The sequence below is a fragment of the Mastigoproctus giganteus genome, chromosome 13 (genome assembly GCF_048544385.1).
Source record: "Mastigoproctus giganteus isolate SK-2022 chromosome 13, ASM4854438v1, whole genome shotgun sequence".
Classification (NCBI taxonomy): Eukaryota; Metazoa; Arthropoda; class Arachnida; order Uropygi; family Thelyphonidae; genus Mastigoproctus; species Mastigoproctus giganteus.
The window spans coordinates 85954936-85978595 of record NC_143587.1 but is presented as its reverse complement, the minus strand read 5'-3'; the positions used below and the strand labels follow the sequence as shown (position 1 = coordinate 85978595).

Sequence of the window (23660 nt, the reverse complement as noted above, 5' to 3'; positions counted from 1 at the left end):
CATTCCAACGACTGTTTTCTTCAAGGACAAAAAACTTGAATAAAAACTGCCCACCTCCTCTGGAGGCAAAGTCATAACTATGAAAAGACTTCCATAAATTCTTTCCGTTGCCAAGAGGATTCGGACCTGGACCTCCTAAAAAAGGTTGGAGAATACCATTCCCGCTCTCTAGCCGCGGTGGAATAGACGGAAGGAGTTCTATGCGTTTCTTCTTAAGATGGTATCACCATTTTCTTGTCCTCCTGAGTAGTCCTGTGGATAGTCACTGTTCCCTCCTACAATTTGCGCGGGTAGCACAGGTGTCTTTCGAACCCAGATATTTTCCACCCTCATTTGAACTCGGGTCTTTTCCACCCTCAGCTAGTGGAAAATACCCGAGTTCGAATTCCCTTATTGACACCACCAAATTGATGGCTTTTTTCACTCGATAGCTGAGTTACTCGGTCTTTTGCTTAGATAGCAAGATTTGTCCCCCGAAAACTCGGGGGTTTCGCAGAGCAACGCATGAAAATCGACCAGAGAACGCAATTTATGGATACATGGGCTTATAAGTTATTTCTTGGGTAGCCCTAATATGAGAAGTTTTTAAATTTATTCCCTCCTGCAATGCTCAGGTTGTATTCTTGCCAGCAGCTTAAATTTCAATATTCAATAGTCTTCAGGAGTGGAGTAATTTTCTCTAGTTATTTGCATACCGTGACCAAGGTCACTCGGTCTCAAACGAGAATTAAATATTTTTTCTCAAACTATTGACAATAGAATAAACAAGACTCGCAGACAAAAGTACATTTCGAATTGCACCCGATTGTGGCTTAAGTGTAGTGGTCCTGGTTGGCTTCTTTCTGTTTGTCATACCCAACTTCATCTTTACCACTCTTAGAGATATTTTGTTCTTGTAGCCCACTGGAACTTTTTACTGAGTGATAAGTTCCTCAAGTGGATACGAACGAATTGTGCGTTTCATCCCGATAAACAGTTTCAGCAACTCACAAGAAAGTATGCGGACTTTGTATTCTTCTTAAAGTAATTTTTCATATACATTTTCAGACCTGTAAAGGTTCTGAAATCCGAATATTATCTGAAAATGCAACCGGCAACCTACTTTTTTTTTAAAATTCTGCATTAGTAGGATTGACGATAAAGCCAATTACGCCTTAGGGCAGCGTTTCTCAAACGATGGGTCACGACGTACCTGCGAGCTGTTTGCGCTTAGCCAATAGAATTTTTTTGACGCTGTAGCTAAGACGTTCGCTTAGCGCGATTACTCCCAGAAAAAAAATAATAAAAAAACTGTGGGATTCCGATGTACGTCTAAAGAGTTTCTGGAGGTTTCGGCTATATATCTGTAGATTAACTTGTTGTGGAAAACTGACGAAGGTTTGGAAGTTAGTTCTTTGAGAAATGCGTGCCTAATTTATTACCTTAACTTATCCACTGGCTTCTTTAATTAACAAATAGTCATAAATGAGCGTAAAGTTATTTCTGCTAACAAGTTCCAATAAGTTATCTGAAAAGTGTCTTTTCCTTGATTATAAACTTTTTTCTTCAATGTTTTCAGGTTATAAACTTATTCCTCAACGTTCCTTCCAGAAGATTCCAAAGTAAACTTTGTGAAAGATCCTCACTTGATCCATTATAGCAGCCACTACATTCTCCTCAATATTCCCTAAAAACCATTGGTTATTAATCCTGTATTGCTTGCGGTTGTTCTAGGAAAGAGTCTAAAGCAATCAGTGTCCTGAAGACAGCTTACGGCCAGCTGTTCATGTGACGGATCCATTGACACTACAACATCCGGACTTCTTGCTAAAGGAAGATCGTAAAATTAAAATAACTCTTTCTTCAACTGTAGAGTTGTGCAGTGATCAGTGTACAGAAGAGGAGGGGCCGGAATCTCTGTTCCTCCTTTCGAATGAACAACCAGTTCTGTTTTCCTGTTCCACATATCTAAAGCTACAATTTCTCCTCACGTAATTCAAGGTCGAGAACATCATTACCGACCCACCCACTTCATGATCATACATCACGGATTACTAATTTAAAGTCTCCAAATTAATATTTTTAAAGCGTGTAATCCGCGTGACAAGCAATCTCTGTCTGCCCTTCATCACTTATTGCTATTCATTCACCATAATCTTTTCGCTACTTACCAGGCTGTAACTCGATGCTCTGTACCCTCCTTTGATTCCTGAAAGTTTTGTAACTAGAGCAACCATCAACGAAGTCGCTTTTCTGTCCTTCAGGTACCCTTCTGACATTGCGTCTGTGTTCAGCTTGACGAACAGCTATCAAGCGCTGCTAAAATCAAATTGACTTCTTAACCTTGGTGATGACGCAATTTTCTCAAGAGATTAAGAAAGTTCGCATGATTGGAAATTCCGGTATAGCAAGGAGGCCAGCTAGATATGCGTAATTACAGCTTGTCACTGAGGGGCTGAGCAGTTTTTAAGGTAGGTCCTCCAATTTAATTTCGGAGTTGTGTCGTCAGCGAAAAACGTCGGCAACTCTCACATTACAGCCCTCACAGGTAGCACAGTGATTACGGTTATTCTCCCTGCACACCTTATAGAAAGTCATGGATCGAATCCTGTCCAGACGAAAAGAAATTTTTTAGGCTTTTTTTCACAAAGTGGCCGAGTTCGGTCTCAAACTACAGTTTTGTTTCAAGGTTCCTTGAAATTCGGATATTTTTTTCATACATACGCTGCAGTGGTTCCTTGGAGTATTGCAAAGCACCACTGCAGCTGAAGAAAGGAAACTCTTTGAGCATCTGTTCCCTCCATTGTCACAAAGAACTCTGCAAGCAAAAGATCGCCCCCTCGCCACTCTTCAAGGGGCTGATGACATAAGACACGTACTTCAATATTTGAGATCGAGTTGTAAAAGTAGCCACAGAATATTTTGAGGAATATGCTTCCAAATAATACCTTTTTGGATAATGCTCTTTCTGATGTTGTTTCAATATGATTTTTATATATTCCGATTTCAAATCAACTTATTCTCCAAAGACCAACTGCGTTCTCACAAAGAAGTTAAATAATGTTCCATAGATTTCAGCTGACAACCAGCTGGAATTCAACTACACGAGTTCTTTTTCTTTTTAGGAAATTGAAATTGAAAATTTAATTTGAATTCCGAAGTACTCAACAAATTTGTTTATGTCGAATAACCCTTGTAGGTAGAGTAATTACTCGATTTAAGAAGAAATTTAAAATTAATAAAACAATATACGCGTTAATAATTGAGAGCTTGAAATTTAGAACAATTATTATAATTGCACAATTTCAAACACAGAGGACGCGCTGCTACAAACAGAAAGGAAATATTAGAAGCACTGCTGGACCAGTCCAATGGAAATTTTCGTTCGTCAATCGTTTGCCATAAATTTCAGTTAACATTCTACGAGGGTTTTTCGAAAATTTAAACTTAACTTAATTTCCAAACAAAGTATACTGCAGTTATTCCTCTTCTACAACAAATCCAGTAGAGTTATTGAACACGTTTTGGAGAAGGAGAAATGCCGCACTCAATCATTTGGTTAATGTCTTAACCAAAGTACAGCGAACCACACGAGGGACACAAAGACGAAGCAAAACATTTTTATCAGCGGGTGCAGCGTAGCAGTCTGTTTACAACTGCTAAAAAACATCTCCAAGATGAAAGATGGCTGACGAAAATAAAACAAGTGTTAATACCCGAATTTGTTTTCAGTTCTTTCCATTCGATATCTTGTTTTCAAGATAGAGAAAGAAAAACAGAAGCCACAATTTTTAGTTCCACCACGCGTTTTTGTTCTTTTCTTAGCCTACTTTCGTAACATGGCACTTCTTAACGCCTAAAAATCATTCCCCCCAAAAAAAACCCCGCCTTCCTCGCGACTCCCACCGTTTGCTGTTTACAGGCGCGACTGCACTGGCTGTTCAACGTGCTGACCACGGGCTTTCGGTGCCGTTCACCGGGTCAAAGGTAAACTCTTGTCACGTTCGCCTCGCTCTCTCTGGTTCTCTCCGTCCCTGTCTGGTCGTCCGTTCTTGAACTTTCTTCAGACACGCTGGCCGCCGCCTAGAGGGCGCACCAGTCGCTCGCCAGCGACTAGTGACGTTGTTTTATAAAGCTGATCGGCGCGGGGTTCGTTAGGTTTCAGTATGCCCAGTGTTCGGGCTGCAATGGCAACAACTCTTCCTTGTGAGATCAGTCGGTTTCGAAAGGGATGTAAACAACTGAGACGCGTGCTTAAAGAGACGCGGCAAGTACACAGTGACCTCCGTCGCGAGGGATGGCTAACTAAAGGTAAGATGAGAAAGGCAGAAAATATATGCGCAAATGCTATACGATTGTGTAAATGCTTTCCGTGAACTCGGAGTTGCCCAAAACTTAGGAATAAATGAAGGAATTTGTGCGTGGTGAATCTGCACGAATGTTATTAATTGACGGGCACCCGCCTGAAGAAAGGTGCGACATGGATTCGGGCAACTCACGCCGGAATGCCTGGCAGGTTCTGCACGATCCCTGCGGTTCAATTTTGTAAAAAAGGATGATCCGCAACAAAATTCAAAATTAATTGGGTGGTTGCTTATTGTTGTAACAGCAGGTATCCAGCAGGACATGGTTTTAAAGATATCTGCAATTATCCTGAGTATCGCTTACAAAGCTCAACAATAACAGTATTAATGATTTTGCCTTTGGTGTTTCTGTATCTTGCAGGACTTGTTTTTTCAATCATTGTGGTTGTATTTAAGTTGCATGTCCCGGAGCTATTCATGTTTTGCAGAGCGATTTTTAAATATTTGAAGGCTAATTCTAAAATATTGTCCACTTCCATTAGCTTAGTGATAATATAGTGCTATGAAAGTACTTTTCGTGTGTATTTAAGAATACCCATTATGTTAATCTTTCAATTGCAAGATTTGCTACATGGATTAAGTATACGAAGCTAAATTTGCTTCTTGTACTTAATCCATGTTCAACTGCTGAGGTCTTTCTTCGGTAGATTGTGGGAGAAAAATGGAAGGGCACATCCAAATTTCTGCAGCGCAAAATGAGCTATCAGAAAGACTTAATAGCAACATGCGCACAACAACTGCGACTAATTTTCTTTATACTTTTACTCTCATAACTTAAGAACTTGGACTTTTCCCCTTCAGCAAGGAGTTGTCTAATTTTCTTAGCACTGTGCGAAGATTTATCTTCCATTCGGTTTCTCGCTGGGCTTTTAAAGGGTCTTTATGGTGCACAAGACCGTTGTCAGTATGTACGGAACTTTCCAACCCAGAGACCTTGGAGAGCATCGTTTTCCGATTATGTATGCAAATTGTTTACGATCTCCATAACCTTAAAGCGGCAAGTAATGCCGCTTTGAGCCGGCAACCAGTTATTCGTATTTATCAAGAAGGTAAAGAATAGGCACGTGGGTTAAACACGGGTCTTTAACCTCGCAAGATCCAAATGGAACCAACTAGCGGCGGACTTTGGCACGTGCGAAGTTCCTTTTTACCGAGGGTAAAAACTGGGCTGATCATCGTAACAGAGTTATTGCTTTTGAAGGTCAAGGATACGAGAAAATTTGTCTGCCCTGATGCGAGTGGGTATGCTGTCCAATAAGCTTTTCAGTAAAAGGGGGAATGAATAAGAGGGACGGACAACACAAATCACATTACCCTCCCTTATGTTCCACGTGATATAAAAAAAAAGTCCAATTGAGGATCCCTTCGTTAATAACTGTATTCTCTCAGTAGACGAAGCGAGCAACTAAGACTATACAGATCCGCTGTAATAAGTTACCTTTATTTATTTTAAAATATGGTTGAAATTTTGTGCTTTTTTTATGAGGGAACCTTGTTCAAGATTTGTTATACGCATAATGAGATTTGACTTAAACACTTACAACATGGATTGAGGCTCAGAAGAATTAATTCTGACTTTAAAGGAATCTAAACCTTTAGGTCCGTTACCCTTATCCATAAATAGCAATAATAATCAGAAGGATGCGATCTCTCCAAAGTTCCTTGGTGAGTTTCATTTTCCTTTCTGCGCCCTATTGATAAATCCAAACAGCTTATGGGTCCTAGGTGAAAGCATCTACCAAGTGGACCTCATCTAGAGATCGTTCTGCTGTTACCTTTGTCCAATAATAAAAAATGGAGTACCTGGAGAGAATTGTCGTATCTCCAAATTAAGAAAATAGTTCGGGGACTTGAGGATGTCAAAATATCCTCAAAGATCGCATTTGGATCACTGTTTACAAACGCTATATCCAGCATAGGATCGACCACCTGGAATTTTTGAGTGGGTAAGGGAGATACTTTAGATACTTTTTGGGTGAGTATCTCCCTAGATACTCTAGGGAGATACTCACCCAAAAAGAATGCGTATTAGAAAAGCATATATGCGTCTGTACTCTGGCCATTTAAGAAATCTTTTATTACTGTCCGAATTTAAACAATGAATCATTATTGGAAACAGATACTGTGTTCAATAAAATTATTTTGAACTAATTTTATTTGGAGCCGAATAACAAGTTTGGTTTGCATTAAACTACCAATTAATAACTGGCAATGAAAACTTTTTTTAGCCATGATTATGGAAACTTTGACTTTGGATAAGTTTATTCACATTTTACAATTCCATTTTATTTAATTGAGTTAAAGCTTTGTTTATCTTCATTCTGACTAAGAGTTAACTAATTAGGTTAATTACCAGAAGACTTCAAGTAGAAGTACGTTGTTTAGCAGACTTATGAATACATAATTAGTTTCCTCCGGAATTGTTTACCAAAATGCCAACGAAGTGTGTGTGAGGCAAGAGTGGGCCGATTAATCTTAAAACAATTAGAACAATCCACTTATCCTTCTTCCTGCACCTGTTCGATAAATACTTGAAACAAGGGTACAGCGGAGAGTTCAAGGTGATGTATGTGTGCCTTACCCTTGCCACCTGCTTGATCTAGATTAATGAACGCCGGAACAATTAGCACTTCTGGACGACATCCCTCGGCATGAATAATATTTAGGTCATAGAGGTAATGGCTTGCATTGACTTTCTCCAGTGACCTCCAGCTTACGGTGACCATTGCCCCTCTTGTGTCTACGAAAGGCAATTTCAACCAGACACTTTCTTGCCATTCAAATTAATTCAAAGGTCATCAAAGTTCCTTCATCTTCGCTTGACCTTAGTCGCTGTAGCCAAGCCTACAACCGTACTTAACACCATTCTGTTAATTGTCCGGTTTCCATGGCTTCTCATGAATATCAATTAATGTGTAGAACTTTTTTTTGTGGTGGTGGGGGGGGGATGAGTCACAGATGCGTGAAGTCCTGTAAATTACACGTCCACTCTGACTGCTGTTTTACTTATTCTGCCATTAGCAATAAAGATGTTTGAGATTGCTTCAAAGAACTGCAGAAACATTTTAATCGTAGGCCAATCCTATTTAACTTTTCCCCTCTGGCAAATGAAGTGTCAACTTTTAAGGTAAACTGCCCCATAAACTAAGAGGGTTAAAACTAGTGACCAGTTCTTTCGGAACTTGCTGATTTTTATAAGTTTCAGTGGTGACCAAAAAACGTGGCTAAACCGGTGATAAAAGGAAGAAAAAATAACGCAGTTGACAAACAGGATAAGTTCTAAAAATAGGTCTCGTACAGATGTGTTAAGATATCCACTTGTAAACTGTTCATAGTAAAATGTATAAACCTTATTTTCCTAGCGATATCAGATTCCATTTTTCGTTTTATAGATATTTAAAAATATTAAATCAAGTTTTGATTTTTAGAATAAAACCTATGCATCACTGAATTAGCGTAGACGAGGAGCTTATCTACTCAACCCATTTAAAGAGTACTATAGGTTCTAATAACCCTTTGTTTTTTAGGATTTGCAAGTGCCTGCCAATCATCGGGTTGCACAATATTGCTCAGTTTGGATTCATCAGTAATCGACAACCATTCACTACAGGTCAATGGGCGGGGAGCCATCTCCAGTAGAGCAGTGGATTGCATTGTTGCTCTCGTCCTTACGAAACCGGGTTCGCTTTCCACCATCTGCTGTAGTTGGTCAGTCCCCCCCCCCCCGATTTTCCTCCTTCAAATCGCCATAGAGCATGCGAATTTAGCACTATGATGCTGACCTTAATTATCTCGGGGTAGATTCGAAACCCAACCACAACTTGTCACTACAGTTGGGGTTAGCCTTCTGAAATAAATTACTTCAATATTCAAAACTGTGCTCGAAGAAAGGAACAAGCTTTTTTTTTCAATGGTTTTGTCCAGATGTCAATGCTGAATCTTGTTCCTGTACTTCAGTTAAGCACTCCAGAAAGTTTCTGTCCCATCTGTTACGATGCACTTTATGGCTCATCTAAAAATATCTCCGCAAAGAACATAAGTAGATTAACTTAGCTGGAACTACTTGTCAGCATTCGAGTATCTCTCTTCCACGTCTTTTTCAGCAACTTGAATGGCCGTCACATTTCCTGCGAATTTATTCTCCGCTCGATGTGTTAAGTCATTTCGCCTAATCAGTACATAAGTCGGTGCCGTGAGGGTGGGGGGTCCGCTTCGTCAAGAGCGAATTACAACTTCTCTTTTTATTTTGTTCTGTCTGCCCACTGTCAGTCCAAGAAATAAAACCGATTTTCAGTTTGACAGCTCCCTTTTTACCCTCCTCCCGAATTCGGCAGACGCCTTTCAGAGGTCCCACCAGCAATGGAGAGGGAAAGAACGAGGGGACGAAGCGGAGAAACAAGGATCGCCGTATAGAATTGGAGAAAAACGAAGGGTCTTTGAAGAATATCTGCCGGAAAAAAAAATTCATTCCAGCCAGTCAGCGTGTCTAATGAAACAGGAGGTTTCGGGCTTAGTTGAGTTGATCCCGTCAATCAGTAACTTGCTTACAGCGCCATCTGGAAACATATGGTAAATAGAAGTTTACAGAAAGAAGAAAATGGATTGAGAATAAGTATTGTGGTAATTAAAGCGATAAGTAAATTTCCAAAGTGCGAATACCCAGAATTCATTTCTGTAGTTGTATTCTTAAGAGTGGATGAATCCCCACATCGCAATAATTTGTGTACGCAGCATATCTAATCTTAGTTTAGGTGCCAGTGTCTTTACTGGCTGCGTTAAAAGTCCAATGGTCAAAGAAGAATTCAGTGCTAGTGATGCGTATTCGGATTACCACCGATCTTGCTTCATGAAAGTGTTTTTCTTTATATCTTAGTGGGATGGCAGATTTCCTGTTCTTACCACCTGGTTGATGTTTCAATTTGGAGAGATCGTTTGTCTGTTTCTTATTAACTTGGTTGAAAGGTGATGGTTATTGACCAAAGTCTAATGTCCCCATGGTGTGGTATTAAGGTTTGCACGAATATCTACAAATGTTTTGTTCATTGTTGAAAGTAAACCAAGCTGGTATTAAAGCAAGTTGAGTATCCGACGTGTAAATTCAACTTTGTTTCTTTTTGAAACAACTGTACCTTTCTTTTTTTTTTCTAAAAGTTTTAATTCTAGATCGATACTTTCAGAAACCTTTCTGATTTCTGAATACTTGAGAGGTTTGCCCAGATATCTGCGACTAATCTAGCTTCTTAGAATTAACTGAACAACAAAAATAGAATTTACAAACATGTTACTGATTGACAAACATTCGTAATCATCTCAGATTCAGTCCGTGTTCATAATATGCGTTACTAAAGCAGTCGGCATGGCATGGGAATTTCTGCCCCATGCATTCGCGCAGAGTGGGGTTGGCCACTTGAGATGGAATATTCGCAGATGTCTTGAGGTGTCGTGTTCTTCTCTCGCTCAGCTCGTGTTCAGGCTTTTTCGGTCATCCATTGCAGTGAAGCGCGAGATGAAAATGGTTCACCAAAGGGAGGCCACTGACGTGCGTCTCTGCTCGCTTCCTGTTTCTTGGCAACGAAGGACGCAGCATGTCTCGAGGCTAGGCATGGCGATATAACACACACACACACACACACACACAGGCCCTGCGCGTGCTGACACAATGAAACTGACTTAATAAGGAGATGCGTGGTGAAATGGACATAATTATGCTGCCTGTACACGTGGAGCCCGGGGCATCCGAAACTCGTGCTGTCCGGTTTTTGTTGGCGCATTTCAGTGCTCAGGAGGGATTTCTTGAATAATGGAGATAGGATTAAATCTGAATTAAATTTATGAAATCTTAAAAATCTACCTGTAAACCAGTTTATACAGCAAACCGGACTTTTCTTCTTTCCAGTTTTCTTTGTCTTACATATTTACTAAATAAAGGACGCATTTAACCGGATTCTAGGTTATATTTAAAAGGACTTTTAGTCTACTTCATGGGTTTAGGGTAAAGATTAACGATGCCGAACTGTCAAACATCAGAAATCTCACTTCCGGCGAATCTGTTTACGATGCAAATTCGCCGGAAGGAAGATGTTTCTTGGCGAGTTGCACTCTTAACACTTTGAGTGCCAAGAACATAAATTATTTATAGCAGACAGCAGGTGTGGGATTTGCATTACCGTTAACCAAAGAACAAAACTATTTTTGTTTGTAGCTACTCTAAAATCTGCAACTCGCCCTTAGTATCAAGCTGGAAAAATCTTAAATGGGGTGGGGGGGAAGGACATACCTTTTGAAAGGGTGAAGGTCAAACTTTAGGTAATTAGGTATCAGTCTTTTTTGCGTTGTTGAAACTTCCTTCTGAGTTAAGTCAACTTATTGAGAATGTAATTCGTTTAGCTTCTTATTACAGTCGTCCCAGGCAATACTAAGACTATTCTAGATGATCCAATATTTCCTTCGCTAATAGATTTATTCACTTCACCTGTTGTTGTCACCGGCCTTCGTCAAACTCTTGCAAGACTGGCTGGGAACCAAACTGCAGATGACAAAAATAAAAATTTTCAGAACAACATATCCTGATTCGTACAAAGACTGGTTTAATGGGATTGCATAAAAACTTGGTGCTTTTGTCCAGTCGACTGAATTGTCTACAAATAATAAATAGCTGGTAAAGGGACCGTAATTTGTTACAACAGCAACCACCTGCTACCAATTGTTAAACACTAATGGATTCTGTGCACGTGCGAACCACAGGATGCAAAACACTCGCAGTTCAACAAATTAACAATTCTGGTATCATTCTTCCGTTGACAGCGAGCAATCAAAATCCCAGGAAAGCTGGAGTTTGTAATTAATGAAACGACCGAAGAAAACTTCTTGGTGTTTAATAAACAAATTTGATGTATTCTGTTGTCAACCAAAACTGATTCACATAGCCTGGACGGATGCTTCCCTCACTTTACATTTGGTGGGTCCTTTTGGATTACGACAGCACGTAATCTACAGAGAGTAGTGATACTAAAAGTTGCTCTTTGGCGAAAGGCCAACATCATTTGGTTAATGTTAACCTCTGACATCGTCCCTGACGCTGGACAGAAAGTAACCATTGTTTTGACTGACTGTTATTCTGTTAATTCTTGTCTGTTAGGAGAAATCTTGGTTTAATTAAGCTTCACTGGGATGCCTGCCACCTTAGCTGAATTTTATTCTGGGTTCGAATCCGCCGTTGACTTGAGAGGCGAAGGAAATTATTGGATCTCACACAGACTAGCTCGATCTTGTTTTTACTCTCCTTTACTTTATTTAGTTCCTCTTGGATTAGATGTAGTTTATCAAAAAAATATAAAACTACTCATTCCCATGTGAAACCTGTTTAGTTGATGTACCTGCCGGTGTAATGATGGCACGCTTGTTGAAGAAAGGGGGGGGCTAAAGGATGAATAATGAATCACTAATCCCTTGCTTCACGAAATCTAACACGTAGTGTCAGCGTGCGTTCTTAATATATTCATAACCACGGACAAGTATTGATTGTCTGCCTACTGAACCTTAGAACTGAAGGGCTGACAGATGTTTCAGGGATGGGTTTGTTGCTTCCAAGTCGTCTGGGTTATAGATAAAGTACAAAGTAATTCGGAACACGGTTTTTATTGAAATGGTCAGCGAGATTTAACTGTTTTAAATTTTAGGAAAAATTTTAAAACCGTTAAAATGAATCATGCTCTTCAAATCTTAGTGATGTTATTTTTATCAGCTTTGATTATTTAAAATTTAAATCGTACAGAGTGTAAGGTAGTTTCTCTCATCCAAAGGCGACAATACCGTCTTTAAACTTTCCAAGACTGACCTCCAAGACTTCGTAGAGACGACCTCGATAAATTTTTGGAGTTTAGAGCATCGTCGGTCTAGACGTCAAGTATGACGCAATTATCCTCATCTTGTTGCTTGTCATAGAGATCAAGAATGGCGTAATGGGTGCTGCACCAACACTAAGTAACCTTGCAGACGAAGGTCGTATTTATTGTAGATGATGCAATAGCACTGGCATTGGGAGAAACTCCGTTTCACCCAACGTGTGTAAGAAGGGCTTAGAAAACAGCACGTTGCATCATTTCGGAACGTAAAGCAATGACTGGACTGTTGGCTGATAAGGTCAATGGAGAATCTACTTCATAAAAAACCATTAAACTCAGAATTCGCAGTTTTCAAGGTCTAAATCGAGTTCGTATTGTCGATTCTCTGCGCAGTCTCGCCGAGACAGAGCGCGCGATAACATTTTAAGAAATAAACTACCGCTCGCGGCGATAGACTATATCTCTAACTTAAATTGTGGCATCGGGGATGATTAATAGCACGCGACCGTTGCTGCCATGGCAATACGAAGCGACTAAATAATGTAGGTTGAGGTTAATCTACTCAGTTTCGTAAAGTTTGTTCTCATTGACACAACCTTCGAAACCGAACTGTCCTCCTGGATTAGTAGAAGGAAAATATCACGTGCGAGCGTCGTTGATAGCATCTTTCAGGTGCGATAGGGGAATGAGAGGCAATCTTAGTAGCCCAAATGAAAGTAAAGGAGAGTAAAAACAAGATCGAGCTAGTCTGTGTTGATACCTTGCTGCATGGTAGACACGTACTAACAAGCAGATGAACAGAACGAGGATTCGCTCAATGTAATACTCAAATTACGTGAAACGCGAAGTCCTGAGCTCTTGTGTTCGGACTTGGCCAGGTGAATCTAGGACGGGGAATAGCTTGTCGGTTAAATATCGTTTTGCTTCGTGACATGTACCGTTGTCTTGTGATCCTATGTCAAGGAAACGCAACAATTAGCGTCTCGTTTCATTTCAAAGAATGCTATCATCTTCTTGTTTTCATGTGAAAAGTTAGCTGGAATAAACCAGTTGCGCAGTTTCCTGCTAGAAGTCCAATAATCATCATAGAGTAGCGGTTTATTTTATGCTCTTAACCACAATATCATTTGATCATAGACGATAAACTGCTCGTACGTAATTGGGCAAGTTTTTTTTTTTTCTCTCAATTTGCATGAAAAAGACGAGGATTTATAGACTGGTTTCATAAACGTTGCTCTGTTGTGATTACAAAGTTTCTTGACCTGAAAAATCTGGAAATTTGCCCAAAAAGATTGTTACTTGACAGACGCCATTTTGTAATTTGTGAGCGGTAAAACTGTTTGGGTTCCACGGTCCTGTATACACCGTATCTGATGATAACGGGGTGGATCGCCTTGACTGCGGAAGAAACAATCCAGTTGAAAGAACAGGTTTTAGCTATTGTTGAAGCTGTGCTTGATACGAGTTCAGGACGTCTGGTCTGACTTCGTAAGAGTCTCGAAGAGGGGTGGGAAGAGAAGTACAGGTGTAAAATAATCGCGCAGATGACTAGCTGGTGACCTTACAGTGACATGGGATGTTCGCTAACTACTTCTTTTTCTTTATTTTCTTCCCAGGGATTTTGATTTAAAATTAGGTTTTAAAATGGCACAACAGAGGTCAACTCCCTTTCTACCTTGGCAATTTTAGACAGTGAGAACTAGGCCAGGGTCGATTAATGTCGCGGTGATTTTTCATCTATTGATTTGACTGTGCGCTGGGTTCTGTGGTGGATCGTTGTCAAAAGTTGAACTTTGATAATTGTTCAGATACGAGATATGCAACCAAGTTTGGTAAACATGGTAGACTGTCTTCAAATTGCTTACAGAAACTCGGATGGGTAGGAGGGGAGCGAGTAACGTGGTCATTTCGCTTCTGCCCAAATAAAAAATTCGTTTTCGGAAGGGATTTGAACTCTGCTCTATTCCAGGATGTGAAAGAACAGGATCGTAACCAGTGTGCTAAGCACAAAGGCGTATAGCTTAGAAAAACATTTGACGATGAAATTTCTTTTCTTGTGAAGATGACAAAGCAGTGTACCTGACATTTTAAGGATGATTTCATGTATAAACGAAACCATTTTAATAAATTGTTATTTAAAGCTCTTAATTTCCAACAAAATGGAAACTGTCCGTGTATGTTAAGAGCGCAATCACAAAGTGCATCCTCTTTACGCCATCTGGACGAAAACCCACGCGAGCACCCTCTCCTCTATTCAATGCCTACGTACAAAGGAACTTTCACCTCAATTACAGCTACTGAGCCACCAGATGGCTCTCACTATTTCAGCGTGTTGCAGGTAGGTAAAACAAATCTTCGTGCATCTACATAGAGCTCGGTTATTCTAACAAAGCGGACCTTTGAGATGTGCCTAATTGAGATGTTATCCGATTTCTGGTCACTAGGACGCGAAAGGTCCAAGATCTCGTTTACTGCGCCTTTTAAGAAACTGCTTTGCACGCCCCGAAGAGATAAACTAGAAATAAATTTGCTGGAAAATCCTATCACAGTTAATTTTAGGAACTTGTAGGTGCTGTGTTCATTTCCTCTCCCCCTGCCGCAAGATGAACTCTTACTCCATATTCCAGTAAGGATATTCTAAATCCCTCTGAATGTACCCTTTATACCTCCCACCATTTATGCTCTGTCTGGATCGTTCTTTTAATTCTGTTGTGGCCAACTTTTTCCTTCAGCGATTCACATTTTTGAAAATACTTTGCGTGTAGATCCAAAAACCATTAGAATCGACACTACCCATTTCACTTATTGGCTCGTCCTGGAGCCACAATATTTTAACAGAGTACATTTTTTGTTGAACCCATTACTTCTTTTGGACTTCATTGAATTATGTCAGCTAACGTGGATTCTTCTTTATGGTGACATATTCGTTAAGTCCAAACTTTATCAATGTGCACGTTTTATAATTGGACTGGTGGAGTTTTAGTCAGCTTCTTATCTATTGGTGTTGTAGTCTCAGAGTTTCTTTTTACTGGACTAACTGGATCTGGGTTTTAAATATAAGTATTTATGTTATATCGTATAAGTGGATTCATGTATCTGTCTAAGTACGGTGTTGTATGATAAGAAAACAATTTAAAGAAAAATTTAACTGCGTAGAAGTATGTTATGCTGAGCGCTTTTAATAAAAAAAAATTGGAAATTTAATATAGGTTAATGAATAAACTTGTCGTCCTGCAACTGATGTGATTAACTCGCTAACCCTTCTACTTACCTGGGGTAAATATGAATCGTAAGTTCCCTTAAAGTCGAAAACCAGGTCATGATTTCTGGCAATAAAAGTAATTTAAACTGTTTAGCTTCACCTTTTTTCCCCCTGGTTATATACTTTTCTTTTTCACTAAAAAAGAACCACAGCTGTTGCTTTCGAAGTTCGAATGTATTTGAAAAACTTTTTGAACCCTGATCTATAATACCACAACATTCGTAGCGCAGAACTCTTTTCAAATCTCGGTGATTAATTGGTTCATAGGTCCTACATATTCATCCATCACAGCATGTAAAGTGGCACTGTCTTCGACTGAACCTTAGAACTGTGGTTTATCTTATCGCTTTGATAACTCCTTCTTCCCGAGCAACTGGTTGCACATAAACAAACCCAACGATTTCAAAGTAATCATGTATACAATGTGATGACTGTTGACAGATTGTTCGCCACTGGTAGTGTTCCTCATTCAAACATAACCCCGATACAACCTATATTCTGACATGTTCTATTACTTAGCGATAGTTGTGCAAATCTTTTCTCGAGAAGAGATCCATTTTGACATAGATAACTCCATTATCTACGTCCATTGCTGGCTATTCTACTTTCTATGTACAGATCGATCCTCATTTGGCATAAATAAACAGCGCTGTCCCACATTCGGACTGCGATATAACATCTCTTCATAACTTACATCACGATGGCTTTGGAGAGATGCAACCACATCTCCATAACTTACATCGTGTTGTATTCTAGTAATAGACGTCTTGTCTATAGAAGCAATGCTGTAATCACCGGCTAAATGAAGCCACATAGATGTAATTAACCTTAGATTACAACCACTGTTCTCTTGAAAGATTGGTCACGACCTGCTATAGATTAATTTTTTTCCCTCTGTGCATCAGATAAACATCGACTTCTGCTTGATACTCCCCTGTCTCGAAGGCCACAAAATATCATTTTAAAAGAAAGGTTAATCGCATAATCAACGGGTTCTTAATCAATGCCATTGACAGGTATAATAGACACGTATTAGTAAATTTCCTTGTTCTACATACGTCAAAAAACAACTGTTTATCTCTTTGAACGAATAATTGACAATCGAGAATATGATTGAAAGGATAATTGCACAGCCCATTTGGTTCATATATAATGTTTTGAAGGTTTAATTTTTCCTCGAGGTACAAAGTGTTAACTTTTTGTAAACATGTGTTCCATTAATAGGAACACTTTAAGTGTCCGATCAACCCTTAGAGGCCCTTGAATCCGATGGTTAACTGTCATGGATGGAATTTGAACGCAATAAATAAACCACGGCGATAAATACTTCAGCTCTCGTGTAGACTGGATCCCAAATAAAAGGGATTTGCTCTTTAGCTGCTAGGGTTTCGCTTCAAATTACATAACAAATCTTATGAAATGTTAGACATTCGTCTATACGGTTACATCATGTGTTTAGTCTTTTCGTAGAGTACCAGTTAGCCGTGAGAGAACTCTTCAAACTTACGCTGATAGGGCAGAGCCATATATACTGCCTTTATCGGCAATTTATCTCCTCCCTTTATGGTGGAGGAGGGATTTAGATATTAAAGCACCATCCATCTAAAGGGAAGTCCCGTAACTAGAGTGGGTAATGTACTTAATCAGCAAAGGTGATAACGAGGTGCAGTCATAATAAACAATCTACCTAATCGCAGGCAGAATATCATCGGACTTGCCACATAATGGCCTAAGTTGCTTATGCGCCATTTAAATATATAAAACAACTCCAGAATATCATGAACTTGAACTGTAGATAGTCTAGAAATTTTTGGTTCTTCCATCTCCCCAAAAAGTCTTTTTTGGGAATTGGGTTTTAATCCGGGAATCATTTTTTTTCTCCCAATTTTTGGACTATTATTACGCTTAAGAGTTATAAACGAAAAATTGAATTTCAATCCTTTTAAAACCACCCTCCAAATACTCGCGCTTCTAAACTAAGACCTGAATTTTCTACGCAACTGACGCCCATGCACAGCAATCCACCACTACTTTATAAATTCAGCACGAACTGAACTGTTGATCATAGCTATCAACATAGTTGATCATTTCAGAATGAAATAAATGAAATACATTTTGATGCTAAAGGGGCATCGCCAGTTTTAGTCAAATACAATAGACAAAACCGGAAACGGAAGTAAGACGACTCTCCACCACCTCGGTGTTCAATTCTAGAAGTCGCCCAAAAAGCAACGAACGTGATTATTTCCTCCCCACCCTTAAAAGAAGAGAAAAAACCGTCACACCCACCGGAGGTAACACCACATTAAATCTTAAAGACTGCTGACCCGACACCTTCTCTGGCCTTATTTTCTCCAAGTTCCGTGTGTTCCTCTCGACACTGTTTACTGCCGATTGTCACCAGCGTTCAGACATCAGACTTTGGGGAGGGAGGGAAGGAAGGAGAGCTGTACTGTGGCTGCGACGAAAGAAAGTCAAATTCTCCCAGCACTCCCTCGATTCCGTGGTGTGTCGAAACCAGTTCCCTCGTCTTAAAAAGGCGGAGCAGCTAAACAGCCGAGCACGTGCTCGCCAATAAATCGTCAACGCGGGTCATAGGAGACAGGTGGTAGCTGCGCGTTTCGTAAGCTAATGGGGAGGAAAAAAGCGAGGGATTAAACTCCACCAGTGAGCGCAAGGTGCAAGTCCACTTATCCGCAGCATCAGAACAGCCCTTAATGCTGGATACACGAGAACTGCCCTGTTAGGGTTAACGGCAGGGCATACAGACACACAAAACAGCGAAGCATCGGGAAGGAGAGTACTCTAATAATGATCCTTGGGTTCTTTTCGAAAACTTCGTTTTATTATTTTTTTTTTTTAGGATTATTTCATCTAAAATATTGAATGGTAAAATGCTCCGGATTTTTTTTTTTTTATCTGGTAAGCAAGTTTTCTGCAATAGGAGAGCTAATCTGGTGTCCATAGCTAAATAGTTAAACACGTCCAGTGTTCTTTCCCAAAATGAAAGTGTAGATGGGACACAATGTACGAATCACAATTGTCAACAAGTATTAACAAAAAGAAGTCAAAGAATTTTAGGATTTTCGTGGAAATTGTAACTTCTTCCTTTCTGCCACTAGTAGTTTTTCATCTAAACTACTGTAATTAGTAGATTAAAAGCAACAAATTTATCTCAACTTGGCAAAGTTTTCATATCATTTTTAAATCTAGATTTGAGGCAGTTTTTAAGTTGATCCAATTTGTATAGGCGAACTGTAAAATCAGCTAATTAAATTCCAGAAAGCGTTCAATTGAGGCACGAGTCTAATATGAACCGTGCATGTAAAACAGATGCAAAGTAGAGTACAGAAAAAGCTGTAGAGCGAGAAGAAAGGAAAAGAACCAGGAAGTATCTTTAGAAAAACTTGAGAAAGAGTGCTCGTAGAAACGTGTCGTTTTTGAACCTGACGACAGTGAAGGGCAAGAACAGTCCTACTTGGAGTTTAAAGGTGATAATTTTACTGATGTCATTCTCTATGAATCTCAATAGAGAATACTCCCTCCTCCTGAGGGAACTTTCAAGTTGGTACGGTACCTTTCCCACACTTGCAACGGAACCAAATGGCATAATTTTTAGCCTTACCTTCCCTTTCAAGAAAGCTCCTTTTCCTCTTTAGGGGTGGGCTTCCTTAGCTGTCAGTTCCCTCATTCTGCCTCGCTACCAATTATCTTGTGAACTTGTATGCCTTTCAGGCAGTCCTTCGGGCGAGAATCTCAGCCAAGAGACAAAAGCAGGCAGACAGACCGCAGACAAATTGCTTATTCTCGTGCAAGTGTCTCACTCTCCCCCCTAATTACGTACATGCAAAAACCAACTCGTCCATATTGAGTTGTAATAAGAGTAGAAAAATTCTGTTGCTTTCGGGTTAAGGTATGGACAAATTGCGAAGGTGTTTAAGTTTTCGTGATGGAAAACAAACATCACTTCTCTTCTACTGGTTTGAAACTACCTTGGCCGAATCTTTTCTGTTCAAGAAAAGATAGCTTATCTTAATAAGTAAACTCTAATAATTCATAGAGTAATTAACATCGTACTCATCCACTTGTGCATCTTGATTGAAATATTAACGTTTTCCCACCCACAGTTGTTTGACCCACTATGGATAATAAGATAGTTGGAAACTGACGTCAGCTAAAAACAAGTTTGCATTGGTGTGTTGTAGATGGAATATTTTTATTCTCCAGCTTTATCACAACGACCCCAAGTGTGGCTATCTGATATATACAAACAAGCAGTTCTAATTTTGTGAGGAATTTTCCATCTTTGTCCTTAAAATATTTTTACCGTCTTTCTTTTCTTTAAACACAAAAGAAAATGTGTGGTTCGAATAAGTTATTACAACCGACAAGTGCGCAGTTCGTTGTCAGCCAAGGTTAATAAACAATCTTTTAGAAATAGCGGGAAAAAATGAAAGAAATAAAAAGATACACAAAAGCCTTGATAGATTTAACTAGTTCATGACTTGGACGAATAACAGATTGTGATCGCAGATTGTTTGAGATACATAAAAGTTAGGAATAGCTCGGCCCTATTTGTTTGTAACTATTGGTTAGCGCAGTGATCAATCACGTGTTTAAATAAACACGGTGAATCTGTCTGTCGACCCTTCGAGGTCGGTGTGATGGAGTATAGTTGCGAAACCAGCTTAATAAAAATCTACCGATAACGGTACACAATGCGTGTAGTTCTGATTGTCCAACTTAAACGGGGTGGTTTTTTTGAAAATGAAACGATATCGGTAAGTTCTTACACTGCCTAAGGTCACGTTAACCAGCTACGTGGAGTGGCTAATCACCAGAACTGATAACGCTTCGAATTTTGAAATAAGCGATGTTACATAAGAGATGGTTGCTAGCGAATATTTCTCCATAGCGATTTAAATACATCAATCTTAGAGAAAACGTTCTGTTACCCATAATTCACAACCAATTAGTAAACTTCTGGCTGCCATTAACACTCAACTTCCAAAATCGCAACAAAGATTCCAATCTAGAAAACAAATCTCTTTTTTTTAATATTTTCATCTTCTCAAGCAAATACAAAACTTTTAGGCTCACTGAAACTTCCTCGAGAAGAGGGCACTATCTTTATCGCCTAAAGTCTACAAATCAAAGTAAATGGCTTCCTTGCATTAGAAATATAGGCTCAAGATGTCTGCTAACGGTGCTATAAATCTTGGTGATCGTGGTAATGTTTTAACAAGAATGAACAGCACCCGAAGTAATCCTTTTCACAAGGCGGTCATTATCGTGTTAATGGCGTTCTGTTGGCACTGGTCTTGTGTAACTCGAATCCCTAAGAAAGTTGAACAGAACTATGCTCCTGCACAAGAAAGGCTAAACTGTTTTCCGACACTCTACCATTCATCTTCGTGGAGGTCAACTCCCTAACTTACGGAAGCGATGACCTAATCTCTCAATAGTAGCCGTAGACTAATGGTACGGTGTTGTCTGCCGAGATATGCCCGTCTGGCTGCAGAAGATGGCAGATGGAGATTTGCGGCGAGGTTCATCGATGGGTTCAGTGACTTTGGATTACAGAGAGGCCTTTCCCAATTACCGAAGCTCTTCCCGCACAGCGAACTTGTGTGATGGGTACTCTGTTGGCCTCTGTATAGATTTCCATGCCCGATTCGCGCTTCGGTTGTGAACGTACTGAATGTTGCTATAAGGGGGCGTTATACGATGGCAAAGCGGGAAGGTTTCTGGACAATGAGGTGTGGTTTCGATCGATTCAATTTCAACCATAAAATTAGAAATAGAAACTTGTTTTTCAAAAAACTACTATATAAGAAATTAATGGTTTTAATCGTACAACTTGATAATGGATTTAAACAAAAATTAAATCTGCAACTATTAAATCAAGCGGAAAAAATTACTGGTTCATTCTGATTATTCCATTTTCTTAAATTGGGCTTGTATGTTTTCGACAAACAGGTCGTACCCAGTGTTGTATATAGATGGGAAGACTGCAATGAGTTCCAGGCCCTAGACTGAAAAGGCCTCCACAGAAAGAGCAGCCAATACAGGTAAGGAGAATTCTTCCTTTTTGTCCCATTTCCCGTAACATTGTCTCGAGCTCAGAACCTTCTCTGAGAAGTCCAGCATAGTCGTACCATTTGGCACGTTTAGCAGCAGATCCCGTCCTTTCCTTCGAAAATGATTCAATACGATACTGATCCTACAAAAGATATTTCATTAAAGTCGTCGGAATGGATGAAGATTTGTCTGTAGCAGGTGAATCCTTGAGGATGAAGATAAGTTTTTAAAACTTTATTCTGTGGAATGTAAGGCAGGATTGCACGAATATTACGATGTCACTCTTGTGCATTCGAATAATGTCAGGAAGAGTACGTAAATTTCTTACTGGTGCTGAAGGCTTGGCTGTGGTTCTAATTCTTTGCTTTAGAAGCAACTCTATTTTATGAGGGTATTTTTTTTTCAATTAAATAAACAATTCGAGCGTTAAATTTGAACTCTTGAACTAATTAGAATTATTTCAACCATAGTGATCGGTCCTGTAACTATAAACTCGTCTTCGTTGAGTCCTTAGTTGTACTTGAGGGTTTAACAGCCTACGAAAATTTATAATAAAGAGGTGTGTGGGGGAAGATTGACTTAAATCTTAAGGAACATAGTAACATATAACGTACATAATATGATAAATGAATATCCTGCGCGGTAAAGAACATATGAATTCTCATTTCTAGTTTCAAAAATGACCGTATCCATTGGCGATTAACTCCAATTTCTGAATATTTAGAAATGATTGATTGAAATTCTTTTCCAACTTCTAGTTTTACACGTCATTTACCAAATGATAGCTAATGTGATTAGGCTAAATCGGAGCACTTTCACCGTGTAATGAAATAAGGTCACTTGTTTGTTTATATGCCACACCCGTAGTTAAGGGGAGTGGCATATAAATATATATTGGCATTTTCCCTGTTTTAAGTGAATAAACAATTATTCTGTTAATCTATTCGGATTATGTGCAGTTAGAGGCTCCAATGAGTTACTTTTATCGGATTTATGTATTAGTAAGCACCAAATAATATTTATTACTACTTCTAGGCCAGCATAAATAACTGAAGAGCTGAATGCATTTCTTTTCTCAAAGAAATTTTGCTTAGAAATCGTCCACGTGCAAAATGTCATTAACATTTATTGGTTACGCCTCTCTAGTCTACATTTGTCACTAGACTGCTTTCACTTCACTCACCTGTTTTTGAAACGATGGGAAGTGAATCGGCGTTCGACAGATGACGGAAGTGTCTTTTTGAAGCACGAGACTAACAATACTCGAAGAAATTAATATCCAGAGTGGACTCGACGAGGGTTCTCGTAGTGATCCGTGGTGGGAAGAAGGCATCGCCCCCACGCAACTCCATTTCTGAACGGTGACATACTCCCTTTCCTTGTTCTGTAAACAAGGAGCACGAGACGGGGTGAATCTCGGTCATCTGGATCCCCGCTGACTGGGATTCAATTTTGTTGAGGGTTGCTTTGCACCTTCTGCTTCATCTCGCTGTGGTGGCATCTGCGGTCACTTACCTTTCCGCCTCCCTCTTCCCCACTAACCTCTCCTTCCGATTCTGTTCGAGCCTAATCGTTGGGGGGGAGGAGGGGTTGCTACCGTTCCGCTGTAGTCGGACGGCTCACTCATTCATACTATAAATCTTAAGAAAGGCGCGTAGGAGACGTCCGGAATTACCTGCCTACCTTCAGTTTTATTTTTAAGTCAGCATTAGAGAAAATTGTCTTAAGAATTACCGCATCTTGTATCCGTTCCTCGCCACGAACACCCTTCGTGTCGATGTTCCGTAATGAAACGGGAATTCTCCTCTCGTTCTGATGTTCGGTGGGTGGAAACGGGGAAGGAACGAGAAGACAGATGGGGAATAATAATGGACTCATCTGTTTCCAGACACGTCTGAGTGGGTGATTATCGCTCAGATAACATCAGCCGTTGGCACCTTCTCTTCAAGCAGCTATTTTTGGAACGAAGGGAAAATCCATCTGTATTTGACTGGTGTTACGATGCGGGGGCGGTTTTCTCCAGTATCGATACTCCCTGGATTCCACACACCCATTTTAAAGAGCTCTCGTGGAGGCTAGCAAGCCGCTCTCAGCCGGACGGAGTACAGTTCGCGTCGAGTTATTCGGGTA

At 39.8% G+C, this 23660-nt stretch overlaps 1 protein-coding gene across 1 annotated transcript in view; it reads left to right on the top strand.

The window, feature by feature from the left end:
* The first annotated feature begins 4155 nt into the window (after positions 1-4155).
* LOC150076235 (dual serine/threonine and tyrosine protein kinase-like) overlaps positions 4156-23660 on the top strand; it is a 56582-nt gene continuing 37077 nt past the window's right edge. The window contains exon 1 of the mRNA XM_090387977.1: positions 4156-4290. Within this exon, the coding sequence (XP_090244103.1) occupies positions 4167-4290 (124 nt within the window). The 5' untranslated portion in view covers positions 4156-4166. The remainder of the gene's footprint in view (positions 4291-23660) is intronic.